Raw genomic sequence first — 14,899 nt, 5'->3', positions numbered from 1 at the left:
TGCAATCTCGGCTCACCGCAACCTCCGCCTCCTGGGTTCAAGCAATTCTCCTGCCTCAGCCTCCTGAGTAGCTGGAATTACAGGTGCACACCACCATGCCCAGCTAATTTTTGTATTTTTAGTAGAGACGGGGTTTCACCATGTTGACCAGGATGGTCTCGATCTCTTGACCTCATGATCCACCCGCCTCAGCCTCCCAAAGTGCTGGGATTACAGAGCCACCACGCCCGGCTTTTTTTTTTTTTTTTTGAGATGGAGTTTCGCTCTGTTGCCCAGACTGAAGTAAATACAGTGGCACCATCATGGCTCACTGCAATCTCTACCTGCCTCAGCCTCCTGAGTAGCTGGGAGTACAGGTGCCCACCACCACACCTGGCTAAATTTTGCATTATTAGTAGAGATGGGGTTTCATCATGTTGATCAGGCTGGTTTCGAACTCCTGACCTCAGGTGATCCACCCGCCTCGGCTTCCCAAAGTGCTGGGATTATAGGCGTGAGCCACCACGCCCGGCTATGATTTGATATTTCTAAGTGAATTCTACATGCACGATTATTCAGCATAATTTTAAATGACAATACCACCTTCAGAGCTCCTGATGGCAACATCATCTTGAGACAGCTCTAGGTTATAAAAAAGTGATCAGTAAATTCTTGAAATTTCCTTGAAAGAGCTCATTTCTTTAGAATTTTTTGGTTTCTATTTCCAAATACTACCCCAAATTTAGCCACTTGTAAGTAACTTTCTTTTTAATGTTTTCTTTTTTTTTTTTTTGTGACAGTGTCTTCCTGGGTTGCCCAGGCTAGGGTGCCGGCATGATCATAGCGCACTGCAGCCTTGAACTCCTGGCCTCAAGCAGTCCTCCCACCTCAGCTGCCCAAGTATTTGGAACTAAAGGCATGTGCAACCATCTCAGGCTATAAATGAGTGTTTTCCTAACATTTACTTAATTCCTTGAGGAAACTAGTAAGATAATAAAGCTGATTTAAAGAAGAATAGAAGAGGCCAGGCACAGTGGCTTATGCCTATAATCCCAGCACTTTGAGAGTTTGAGGTGGGAAGACTGCTTGAGCCCAGAGGTGAAGACTACAGTGAGCCAGCACATTCCAGCCTGGGTAACAGAATGAGAACCTGTCTCAAAGAAAAAAAAAAAGACAGAGAGAGAGAGTAGAATAAACTGGTAAATATAAATTCAGTAGAAAAAAATAATGCTGGCATAGGACTGCAAACTTATAAAATGGTCGCTGTTTTACTAGGGCAAATAAAATACAACATTTGGGGTTACCTTCCACGCTGGGCAAAAGTAGTTCATATCTCTGACAAAATCATAGTAACTTATCAATGTTCTGCAAATTATTATTCAAATTTTACAGAGTCTAGACTTCAATTAATAACAAACGGCCAAACAAAGCTACATCTCCTGAAGCATCAGCTGATTCTTAGAGGATCTAATATGACTTTGAAAGAGTGCCCAGTAATCTTTTTGTTTTATTTCAAAATTTCCAAAAACTCTTCTTAAGAACTTTTTAATCCCGTGACTCTAAAACATCAAGGTAGCATATCTCAATAAGAGAGAGAATAATAAGGACTGTGGGAATTGAAATGTGTAAAAACAAATAAAAAATACCCTCAGTATTGTATTGTTGAAATGAAGAAAGGGGGAAACAAACCAAAAACTAATGTGAAAAACAAGAAGTTGATCAAGTAGTTAAACCAAAAAGAAGACCTCTGTCTCTCTTACCACTACTACACCAACTCTTACACACACACATTTTAAAGATGTTTCTGTATTGGCTGAAATGTATGGATGTGTAGTATTCTCCAAAGTAACAGATAATGTTCAGTTAATAATGACTATATAATTTTGATCATAGCAGCAAGTGATCATGATAATAGACACAATTTTAATTCAATTTCCAATTCACAGATGTTAAACCAGCCTAAAGTAAAAAGCCTGCTTGAAGTTTTTGACTGTTGGATACACAGAGGAGCAAAACGTGCTATGTCAGTTTTTTAATTTGCATGATTTTATTTGCACAACTCATGATTTTTTTCTCCTTTAAAAATGTAAATTACTTTTGCAAAAAAGCATTAAACACAAAATTAAATCTTAAAATGGGCAAAGTTGAAGCCAAATCATCCAAAGGAAAAGAAGACAGCCTTGAGCAGCAGGGTGCAGAATACAGACATTACCATCTTCATCTGCATAGAAATGAGTCTGACTGTGTTTGCAACTTCATCATTTGAAATATTACAGAAAAACTCACGAAACAGTGCACTTCCCCACAGATAGCTGGTCTGTGAGATAACTAACAGCACAAAATCAAAATGTCTTTGCTTCATATACATATGTATTTATATATGTATATCTGTATATGTACATGTACATACATATATGTAAAATATGTATTCATATATACATGTATTTTTATATAATATGTAGCTATACCTTTTTTTTTGAGACAGGGTCTAGTTCTGTTGCCTAGGATGGAGTGCAGTAACGCGATCTCAGCTCACTGTAACTTCCACTTCCCAAGCTCAAGTGATACTTCCACTTCAGCCTCCCAAGTAGCTGGGACCACAGGCATGTGCCACCACACCCAGGTAATATTTGTATTTTTTGTAGAGACATGGTTTCACCATGTTTCCCAGGCTGGCCACACTCCTGGGCTCAAGCAATCTGATCTGCCCACCTTGGCCTCCCAAAGGGCTAAGATTACAGGCATGAGCCACCATGCTTGGCTGTATTACATATATGTTTACAATACATATTTTTTAAAAATCAGCATCAATCACTTGGAAGTGACAATTGAAGGTTCTGATTTTTTTTTTTTTTTTTTTTTAGATGAAGTCTCACTCTGTTGCCCAAGCTGGAGTGTAGTGGTGTGATCTCAGCTCACTGCAACCTCTGCCTCCTGGGTTCAAGCAATTCTCCTGTCTCAGCCTCTTGAGTAGCTGGGATTACAGGCATCTGCCACCATGCCCAGCTAATTTTTGTATTTTTAGTAGAGATGCAGTTTCACCATGCTGGCTAGGCTGGTCTTGAACTGCTGACCTTAGGTAATCCACCCTCCTCAGCCTCCCAAAGTGCTGGAATTACAGGCGCAAGTCACTGTGCCCTGCCAATGTTCTGAATTTTTAAAAAATTAACCCTATATTCTAGGCCATTCCTTAGCCCTTTTCTTAAAATTCCAATATTTTGTTTGTACTATTCCGATTCCCTGAAAATCTAAAGGGTGACAAACATGCCCTATGCTGAATAATTTTTTGTTCTTTGACTCTGAACAATGCCCAGAAGAGGGTGCTCATAGAACAATTAGCCTTGCTTTAAACATGAAGCTAGGACATATCCTTTAGATCAAAGTTTGGTAACCCCAAATTTGGCAAGTGTGTGGCCAGTTTGCTTCTTGGATAAAACCATGACTGCTGTAATGATTGTAGTGTCTTAAGATTGCAGAAGGAGAAATGAAAAGTTCCTATATTAAAAGCAATTCGAGAATACATTTTAAAGTTGGTGAAGACCTTTTAAATGAGGAAAGACAGGGAGACAAATGATTACTTTTACTTTTCATCAACTTTCTGTTGTACACATGGCTTCTTTTATAGTATAATTAATTTTAATGTATATCAATTAAACTTTTATTAGTAAAAAATAAAGCTAATAATTAATACTTTAAAAACCAAGTAGTATAGCTGACAGAATCTATCAATATATTGCTGTTTCATTCAGGAATGTATCTTTGCTGTATCTAGAAAATGAAACTTCTGTTATGTTTTATGTTTTAGAATACTTAAGTATGTTACTACTCAGAATCGATAACATTGTAATTTGTACTTGCGTTCTTCCATGGTAATACAATCTTTCCAGAAAAAACTATCAGAAAACAGCCAGCATATTTTTCCAACTGCATCCCCTCTTTACCAAACTCTTAAAATACCTCATATTGCTTAACCCATAGTTTTATGAATAGGGATTAGATTACACTGAGTTTTGCTGCTGCTTTGTGGTGACTTAGTACTAAATTCAGCTCAGCTAGAACCATACTCATGAGAGTTCTCCTTCCTGTACGGTTCTTTATGGCCATGAGAGACATTCTGTGTGAAATCCAAAAGAAAGAAGTAAAGAAGTCTTTTTATGCTCTGAAACTTGGTGCAGGGTACTGTCTTAGTCTGTTTTGTGCTACTATCACAGAACATCTGAAACTGGGAAATTTATAATGAATGGAAATTTATTGCCTCCACAGTTCTGGAGGCTGGGAAGTCCAATATCAAGGCACTGTCATCTGCAGGTGACTTCTTACTGTGTTATCACATGGTGAAAGAGTAGGACAAAGAGAAGGTAAGAGAAAAACAGAAACAGAGAGAGAGTGGGAAAGAGAGAGAGAGAGAGGAACCTGCCCTTTTAAAATGGTACCAATCCCACCCATGAGGGTGGAGCCCTCATGGCCTAATCACCTTTTAAATGTCCCACCTCTTAATATTGTTACAATGACAACTAAATTTCCACATGAATTTTGGAGGGAAAAATAATCAAATCATGGCAGATACTATGCGCTTTGTCCACTTGCACACATATTACTAATCTGCTGCTTAACTACTTGGTGCACCAGGCTTGCAGAAATTCTAACTCACCAAATCTCCTCCTTCAGCTTCTCTTGAGTCCTGGGCGAAGTGTGCATGCAGGAGACACACTGTAGGAAATAAAAAGTGCCAGTTTCTCCTGCAGGTCACCCATAGCATCAAGGCTGGACATGGTAAGACACAGAAGAGGGTTCCAGTTTGTCCTCAATGGTCCCATTGGTCCTCATGAGTTCCAGTTTGTCCCTACTCTCCTCTACATCCAGCTTTCCCTCCTAACAGCTGATCTGACAAACCTATGGTAACTTCAGGCGCAACACTGGATACAGAACCAATAGCCTCCATAGATTGCATCACCAGCTCTCACATTTGTGTAAGATAATGCACAATTGTATTGTGATAATAAATCTCTTACTCTGTATAATGTGTGGCCATTTTGCTTCTTGGATAAAACCATGGCTGCTATAAGTATCTGTGTACAACATTGTCTTATTGCCTTTGCATTGTGAACAGTATGTTAAACCTTGTGGTGCCCACTATCTTAGGTAGAAGGAAGACTGGTCACTGGTGGTAGAAGAAAAGGAAGAGATGCTTAGAAAGGTAAAAAGCTTATGTAGGAATCTCCCAGAAAATCCTCAAGGCTAAAAATGCCTGTGCTAGTTATCATTTGTTGCTTCTCATCTCCAAATCCAGCTTTCTTTGTTCTGTTTTGTGGTCTTGGAGCTGGACTCTGTAAACATTTATCCTTTGTCAATAGAAGGTGCTGGAGGGACACTGGAGGAAGAAGGGAACTCAGCTTGACTGTTGTGGCTTGACTCTGTTGTGCTCTCCCTTGCTAGCTCTTGTGGTGGGTAGGAGTCAGCACATAGGACATCTAGTGACTCACCCAATTAAGTTTCAGTGGCACCATTTGGGGGACTTCTCAGTGGGTGTCCCACCACTCTAGCAGGCAGCTTCCCAGTGAATCCCTCTGGCACCCCAGTGGACACCTCAGTGATGTCTGATGAGTCTTGCAGATGCCCCAATGGGTGGCATCCCAGGAGGTTGGACCAGAGGTTCAGAAGTTTGGTGTCCTGCTGCCAGCCCTGGCCTGCAACATATCAGGTAAATTCTCTGCAATTCAGTTGGCCACAGACTTCCTTTCAAAGGGGTCTGAATCAGCCCTGGGTGAGGGGAGGGCCCTCTTCCAAATTTGTTCCTTCCCTGTACCCCTGTACTCCTTCCTTGGGGTAGTGGCTTAGGGGTAGTGGCCTTAGGGGTAGTGGCTGTTCTTTGTATGTTCTATTCCTGTGTTCATTACGGTTTTCTTTACCCTTAGTAGGCAATCCTCTGCTACTAGTTAATAATCATTTATATTAAACTTTCCCTGTGTGAACTAGACACTAATAAAATGCCTTTTGCTCTTAGTAGCTATTTAAAAGAAAAAAATATATGAAACTTAATTTTGTTAGTTCAAGATTTTTCCTTAGAAGGGACATAAATTATTTTTAATGTGATTATATAAATAAAGGGATTGCCCAAATGTGTAGTTTAGAGGGACTATTTGCTTTCTTTGGCCACCTGGGAAGGATATTTCTCAACTTAGGCTCTATAGACCCTTCTGAGGAAACCCTGAGTCACTACAGCTATGAAACAAACCACCGCAAACACAATGGTTAAAATAGCCATCATATATCACTCTCACATGTCTGACAGTAGGACTCTCAAGTTGTATGACAAATGGTGAAGACACAGGGAAGTATGAAGAACTGGGCCCCAAAATGTCTCTAACACAGGGTCCATGGGCATTAATAATGGGTCTGTGAATTCAAATGATATTTCTAAAATGTTACTTTTCCATTTGGTGAGGAAATATATAGTGTAATCACTGTCATAGGACTTCAGTGCCTGCATTTGCATTTATGGTTCAGTTGTTGCCAAGGGATCACCTTAAGTGAGTGTGCAGAGCTTAACCAGTAATGTAAAAAGAGGGTTACATATGACTGTGGGGTATTTGAGAGCTCTCTGTGCCTTGACTCCCCTCAACAGCCAACTCAGAGAACCTGGCTCTGGGAACCCTAAGGGCTGAGCTGGCCTCTGATCAGGAGAGACAGAAAAATTGAAATTAATCCAGGAGTTTACTGTAGAAGCTGAGAACCATGGAGTTATACAGAGGTAGAAAACAGCCAACTCCCACAGTTTTCAATAGTAGGTTTGCTGCAGAAAACTGGTGGGCCATGAACCTGGAACCCTCCAGAGAAGGTACCATCAAATTTTGATCTCTGTATAACACTGATTTCTGCTATAACCCATCCTGTTATGGCAATGTATGTCTTGAGAAAATGCTGAGCTGATGTAGTACAGAGGAGGGTCCAACTTTCGCTGCAAATTATTTGAAGCAGGCATAGCCTAAGTCCAGGCCTATGCCAGAGAAAGATGACATATTTACTGATAATTGCCTAATCTTCTGAGCACATAGGAGGGCGAGTTTAGGATCGTTAGAGTTCTACTTAAACTGGGCAAGAATGTCTTTGAGGTGTGGCCATGTAACAAACAGTGCAGTAACTATGAATGTTTTTATAGATTTTACAAGACATTATCATACCATAGCAGTGATTGTGTGTGTTTATATGTTTTAAATATATTTTTTGTTTTATAATAGTTTTAGGCCAAGGCAGGTGGATCCCTTGAGGTCAGGAGTTTGAGACCAGCCTGGCCAACATGGTAAAACCCTGTCTCTACTAAAAAAAAAAAAAAGTACAAACATTAGCCAGGGATGGTGATGGGTGCCTGCAATCTCAGCTACTTGGGAGTCTGAGGCAAGAGAATTGCTTGAACCTGGGAAGCGTAGGTTGCAGTGAACCGAGAATATACCACTGCCCTCCAGCCTGGGCAACAAGAGTGAAACTCTGTCTCAAAAAAAAAAAAAAGTTTTAGACAAAATTTGCAAAGGTAGGAGAGAGAGTTCTCATATACCTGACAAATAGTTTTCTCTATTTTTAACATTTTACATTATTATGGTATACTAGTCACAATTAATGAACTGATGTTGATACACTATTATTAACTTATTAAGTCCATACTTTATTTAGGCTTCCCTGGTGTGTGTGTGTGTGTGTGTGTGTGTGTGTGTGTGCATGTGCACATGCATGTGTGTTTTAATCTAATGCCCTCTTTTTTTCTAATCCAGGATCCCATTGAGGGTATGCATCACATTTAGTTATCGTATTTTTCTTAGGCTTCTCTTAGGTGGACAATTTCTCTTTCTCAGACTTTCCTTGCTTTTGATAACCTTAACAGTTCTGAGGAGTTTTGGTTGCGTATTTTGTAGAATGTCATTTAATTGGGATTTTTCTGATGATTATGTTTTAATTACTGTCACCGTATTTACAATTGCTAGTTCCTTCCAACATCCCACCAAAAGTGTTAGAATTAGAAAGTGTGCTTCAGACACAAAGAGTTTGAGAACCACTGGTCTACATCAAAGCAGACAGTAAAGAAGTGTGAGTCAAGGTTATTGTGATGCTTAGTCTACCATTTGAACTTTAGTTTCAAAAAGCCAGGTAGGCTTTTGGACCTTTTCCACAGTGGCTGGATGGATAGCAATCTCAATTTGTACTGTCTGCATGTCACCCAAAATGGCCAGGCCATCAGCCACCCACTTCATTTAGCAGCCCTGACTTAGAAGAGAAAACAATAGCTCTTTGCCCAAAGGTTGCTGTTATAGTGACTCATCTTGCAGTTAAAAAGGAAGGTAAACTACACATAATGACATTCTAAGTTGCCCCACAGTTTTCAACAGAAAATACTCTTAAAGTATAACCAGAAACAAGAAACCTTCAATGCCATATTTTCCTTTTTGTTTTTCGAATGAGTAAAGTCCAAATTAGGGTACAGAAACAAGTATATCCTATGAATTTGTAACGCCTACAACCATACAAGTATTCTAGTATGGAAGAGCTATTGTGCCTCTTCTAGTAATTAAACCTGTGCAAGTTACAGCCTTAATTAAAATACCTTTTAGGAGTCTAGTCTGGTCTTGATGAGAGTGAAGTTCCTAAGTGCTGGCAACTTTGTAGCACTAAACATTACTGACAGTGCTGGAAATGGTACAGTCTTTACCTCAATAAAGAAGAAAATACCCGATATGTCCCCTGGAGCTCAAAATTAAAATATTTGTATTGGAATACAGACAGGCTGAAAGATGTGTTCCATGAACCAAAAAGTACTCACCGTGTTGGCCAGCTCTAGGTAGCTTCCTCCTACAGAGTTGCCAACATGCAGGGACTGTGTGAGCAGTTTGTGGAGGGCAGCCTGCTGATGCAAAGAGCTTCCGCCATACTCGAGCAGCTTCTGGAGGGCTGACTGGCTCTGCACATCCGGGCTCTGAAGGTCCCTGGCACCAGAATCGTATTCCCAGCTCTCCTTGGCTGCTGATAAGGCACCTAAGTCCGGGAGAAGCAGAGAAAATGAAAAGACATTTCCTTCGTTAGCCTGTGGGTGGCCAACAGGCAATGATTTGGAACCTCCTAAGCCTTCCATGCGCCAGCATCTCGGAACACATGTGGCACCCAGGCTGCATGCTAAGCACTTTCCCTTTCAAACCGACACATGGGGAGCCTGGAGATAAAAGCAATTTCAGGCAAAGCATTCAGAAATAACTATCCAATGAATATGTGCCCCCTAAACAGAAATGCTTAGCATAAAAGCAGGGGGAGCCAAGTAAAAGGAATCCAGATCAGGGTCACATCTGTGATTTGCACAGGGCTAGTATATTAGCCTTAGCACTGGTCATTCTTCCTTCCCAAAAAGGAAGAAGGAAGCAAGAGAAATGACAGAAAGTTAAGATATGGCACTTTATCATGACTTTCTTTTTCTTTCTTCCCTTCATTTCCTTCCTTCCCTCCTTCCTTCCTTCCTTTCTCTCTTCTTCTCTCTCTCTCTCTCTCTTTCTTTCTTTCATCCTGACAGGGTCTTGCTCTGTCATCCAGGTGGGCGTGCAGTGTCATGATCACAGCTCATTACAACCTCAACCTCCTGGACTCAAGTGATCCTCCTGCCTCATTAAATTTTTTTTTTATTTTGTAGACCTCATTTCTACAGTATGTTGTCCAGGCTGGTCTCAAACTCCTGGGATCAAGCAATCCTCCTGCCTTGGCTTCCCAAAATGCTGGGATTACAGGCATGAGCCACTGTGCCCAACAGTATTATGACTTTCTAATGCTGATGTATTCTTACCTGAAGGAAGCTAGATTGCCTTTTCCATTTAAGGATTGCAATGAAGCTGAGTTCTGGGCAATAGAATATGAATAGAAATGATCAGCATCACTGCTGGGCCTTGCTTATAAAGCCCCACAGTGTGTGATTCTCCATGCCCTTTGCCTTCCAGCCTGATTCAGATGGGAATGGTACCCTTTAGCCATGTGGTACAGATGGTGGAGCCACAAGGTGGATGAAAGATGCCTGGATCCCAGAATCATCACTTGCAGAAGAGCTGTCTGCTCATCCTAAGTACCCTGTTTCGACATAATATGATTAGAAAAGAAACTTTTTTAAACATATTTTTTATTTCATTGGTTTTTGGGAAACAGGTGGTGTTTGGTTACATGAGAAAGTTCTTTAGTGGTGATTTCTTTTCTTTTCTTTTTTCTTTTTCTTTCTTTTGAGCTGGAGTCTTGCTCTGTTGCCAGGCTGGAGTGCAGTGGCATGACCTCGTCTAACTGCAACCTCTGCCTCCCTGGTTCCAGCAATTCTCCTGCCTCAGCCCCCTGAGTAGCTGGAACTACAGGCATATGCCACTACTCCCAGCTAATTTATTTATTTATTTTTTAGTAGAGATGGGGTTTCACCAAGTTGGTCAGGATGGTCTTGATCTCTTAACCTTGTGATCTGCCCGCCTTGGCCTCCAAAAGTGCTGGGATTATAGGCGCGAGCCACCACACCCAGCTTTAGTGGTGATTTCTAAGATTTTGGTGCACTCATCACCTAACCAGTGTATGCTGTGCTCAGTGTGTAGTCTTTTATCCCTCACCCCCCACCCATCCTTTCCCCTGAGTCCCCAAAGTCCAGTGTCACTCTTATGCATTTGTGTCCCCATAGCTTAGCTTCCACTTATGAGTGAGAACATACAATGTTTTTTTTTTTTTTTTTTTTTTTTTTTTTTTTTAAGTCCTGAGTTATTTCACTTAGAATAGTGGTCTCCAATTCCATCCAGGTTGCTATGAAAGCCATTATTTTGTTCCTTTTTATGGCTGACTAGTATTCCATGGTGTATATATATCACATTTTTTAAATCCACTCATTGATTGATGAGCATTTGGGCTGGTTCCATATTTTCACAATTGCAAATTGTACTGCTGTAAACATGCATGTGCAAGTATCTTATTTCCCTCTGGGTAGATATCCAAGAGTGGGACTGCTAGATCAAATGGTAGATCTATTTTTAGTTATTTAAGGTACTTCTATTGTGTTTGATTCACCGTATATTTTTGGTTTATTGTTAGAGCAGCTAGTATCATCTTAACTATTACAGACGATAAGAAGGTAATAAAAGATGCTAATATTTATAATACAAATAGGAAAGTGCAATGAAAAAGTAGAGCTAAAGGGGGGATATCTAGCTCAGTCTACCTGGAGATGAAGGGGAATGTTCAGGGAAAGCTTCCTGGAGGAGGAAGCCTGATGCTTCAGTTGTTACTCTTTCCGGAAAAAATGGATTTGAGGTAACACCTGCTTCCTTGTGTTGTGTTGTTCACTTCTGAATGGAAGTTTCTTGCGGGTGCATCCGGTTGGTGAAGCCTAGGTATCATGCCTCTAGCTGCAAGGAAAGCTGGGTAAATGTGTTTTCTGGTTTTACTTTAGAGAGGTAGTATTTATAAGGTAAGACATTTCCTAAACAGGAAAGGGTGCTCAAAAGGCCTGGGCAGCCAGAAAACAGACAATGGTCTATGCACAGGACATGTACTGGGTCCTGGGGATATAGCAGTAAACATGATAAACTGTAGTCCCTGCCTGCAAAGATCTCAATCTGGAGAGTCTTTAATACATGGCTTTGAATGACAAAAAAGGGACACAAAATGATCCAGTTTGTACTATAACATGAGAACATACATAGATTACTCTATAATTTACTTGAGAATAATTACATACAGCAAACTGCAGTTCATGTACAGTGAGTTCTGACATGAATGTCCAGTCTCCCCTTATCAGGTATTGATGAATTTAATCATTGTGAATAGGAAACCTGTCTTCAGATGGTTTCCTACTGTTCTGGCTCTGCTGATCCTCTCCAGTTGGTCTAACCCAACATTCTTTTTATACAGTGCCTTTATAGCTGGGACGCATCAACTGCTTTTCTCAAAGCAGTCAATTCTGTCACTATGTTTGCAATTGCTCCAAGTTTATTTTAATGTTAAAGTCTATTGATTGTATTGCAAGGGAGGTTTTGCTTTCCTTAACATAGACTGGCAAATGCCTGCCCTCCCTCCCCCTGTTCCTCTGAACATTGTCTGTTATCTGCCTAAATGCTTCAGGGTCTCTGTTCTGGCTCCAGCAACATGTGGCAAGAAGACTAATGGAGGTCACAGTTGAAAAGTGGAGCCCTCACATTGGATCAAGTCATGGACTGACTTATATCTCATAGGTACGACATGGTGCTGGGCCTTGCCTCATATGTTCACCACAGTACTCTCGGCATCATACAGAGGGCTTGTGACATATTTAGCATTTAATAAACATTTATTGAATGGATTACTGAGTTATCCATGGTTGTAGTACTCCAGAGTTTCACTTTTTAACCTGGAAATACAACATGGAAGTTACTTTTTTAAATCAAAATAAATTATACACACAAACTTTTTCTTTATGCAAACATGAAGCTTCATTCTCAAATAAGAAAATACAATAGTTCTGAGGTGGAGCAAGATGAATAGAAGCCTGAATAGAAGCCTCTACCGATCATTCCCCTGTACAGAAACACCAAATTTTAACAACTATCTACACATAAAATAGCACCATCATCGGAACTAACAATCAGGTAATCAATCACACTTCCTGGTTTTAACTTCCTCTCTCTGAAAGAGGCACTGAAGGGTTGGAAAAGACAGTCTTGATTCGCCAACACCACTCCTCCCCTACTTTCCAGCAGCAGCTATGTACTGTGGAGAATCTGTGCTTATGGGAGAGGCAAAGCACAGCAAGTGGGTGACCTGGCATTGAACTCAGTGCTGTCCTGTGACAGCAGAGAGCCAAACTGTGCTGGGCTCAGCCACTGCCTACCCATGGAGGGAGCATTTGGATCAGCCCTAGCCAAAGGGGAATTGCCCATCCTAGCAGTCAGAACTTGAGTTTCTCAGCAAGCCATGCCACAGTGGGCTAAAGTGCTCTGGGCGGGTGGTGGTTCTAGATAAACCTGAAAGGCAGTCTGGGACACAAAGACTGCAATTATTCCTAGGCAAATCCTAGTGCTGGACTGGGCTTAGAGCCAGTGGACTAGGGCAGCATGTGACCTAGTGAGACATTAGTGGGGATGGCTAAGGGAGGGCTTGCGTCACCACCTCAATAACCCCAGGCAGCACAGCTTGCAGCAAATAAAGTGACACCTTCCTTCTGCTTGAGGAGAGGAGAGAGAAATGTAAAGAGGATTAAGTCTTGCATCTTGGAAACCAGGTCAGCCATAGCAGGACAAGGGACCAGGCAGAGACCTGAGGCCCCCATTCTAAGCTCTAGCTTCCAGACATTTCTAGACATACCCTGGGCCAGAAAAGGAACCTGTCTTGAAGGAAAAGACCCAGTTCTGGCCAACATGGTGAAACCCTATCTCTACTTAAAAAAAAAAAAAAAAAAATTAGCCAGGCACGATGGCAGACACCTGTAATCCTAGCTACTCAGGAGGTGAGGCAGGAGAATTGCTTGAACCCGGGAGGTGGAGGTTGCACTGAGCCAAGATCATGCCATTTACTACAGCCTGGGCAGCAAGAGTGAAACTCTGCCTCAAACAAACAAACAAACAAACCCCAAAAAACAAAAGTTTACTGAAAGGGATATTTTCAGAATACCTCTCAAATCTAGAGAAAGATATCAATAGTCAAGTATAAGAAGGTTATAGAACACCAAACAGATTTAACCCAAAGAAGACCACCTGAAGGTATCTAATAATCAAACTCCCAAAGGTCAAGGATAAAGAAAGGATCATAAAAGCAGAAGAGAAAAGAAACAAGTAATATACAATGGAGTTCTAATATGTCTGGAAGCAGATTGCTCAGTGTAAACCTTATAGGCCAGGAGAGAGGAGCATGACATATTTAAAGTGTTGAAGAAAATAAAAAATCTTTTACACTAGAATAGTATATCTGGTGAAAATATCCTTCAAACATGAGGGAGAAATAAAGACCTTCAAAGACAAACAGAATCTGAGGAATTCCATCAACATCAGACCTGACCTATAAGAAATGCTAAAGGATGTTCTTTAATCTGAAAGGAAAGGATATTAATGAGCAAGAAGAACTCATCTGAAGATATAAAACTCAGTGGTAATAGTAAGCACATAGAAAAAGACAGAATGTTGTAATACAGTAACTGTGGCATGTAAACTACTCTTGTAAGTAGAAAGACTAAATGATGAACCAATAAAAAACAATGACTACAACAACTTTTTAAGACATAGACAGTACAATGAGACATAAAGAGAAAGAAGAAAAAGTTAAAATATGGGGAAAATGTTAAACTAAAGAGTTTTTATTAGTTTTCTTTTTGTGTGTTTCATTTTGTTGTTTATGCAATTAGTGTTGTCATCAGTTTAAAATAATGGGTTATAAGATATTACTTGCAAGCCTTCCAATAACATCAAATCAAAAAACATACACTGAATACACAAAAAATAAAAAGCAAGAAATTAAACCACACAACCAAAGCAAATTAACTTCACCAACAGGAAGACAGAAAGGAAGCAAAAGAGGAAAAGAAGACCACAAAACAATCAGAAAACAAATAACAAAATGGTAAGAGTAAGTCCTTACTTACCAATCATAACATTAAATGTAAATGGGCTAAATCCTCCAATCAAAAGACCAAGTGCTTGAATGGATAAAAAATCAAGACCAAATGACCTGTTGCCTACAAGAAACATGCTTTTCCTATAAAGATGCACATAGATTGAAAATAAAGGGATGAAAGAAGATATTCCATGCCAATGGAAACCGAATAGTAACTATACGTGTATCAGGCAAAACAGATTTCAAGAAAAAAACTAGAAAAAGAGATAAATAAGGTCATGATATAATGAAAAAGGGGTTAATTCAGCAAGAGGATGTAACAATTGTAATTATGCACCCAACAATGAAGCAC

At 40.3% G+C, this 14,899-nt stretch overlaps 1 protein-coding gene across 1 annotated transcript in view; it reads right to left on the bottom strand.

Moving 5' to 3' along the window:
• Positions 1-14,899, bottom strand: part of MCC (MCC regulator of WNT signaling pathway) — a 445,857-nt gene that overhangs the window by 303,709 nt on the left and 127,249 nt on the right. Inside the window, exon 3 of the mRNA XM_074382537.1 lies at positions 8,789-9,000. Within this exon, the coding sequence (XP_074238638.1) occupies positions 8,789-9,000 (212 nt within the window). The remainder of the gene's footprint in view (positions 1-8,788; positions 9,001-14,899) is intronic.

Source organism: Saimiri boliviensis, chromosome 1, assembly GCF_048565385.1.
Source record: "Saimiri boliviensis isolate mSaiBol1 chromosome 1, mSaiBol1.pri, whole genome shotgun sequence".
Taxonomy (NCBI): Eukaryota; Metazoa; Chordata; class Mammalia; order Primates; family Cebidae; genus Saimiri; species Saimiri boliviensis.
The sequence above is the reverse complement of the archived record's forward strand: the minus strand, read 5'-3'. Positions and strand labels throughout refer to the sequence as shown.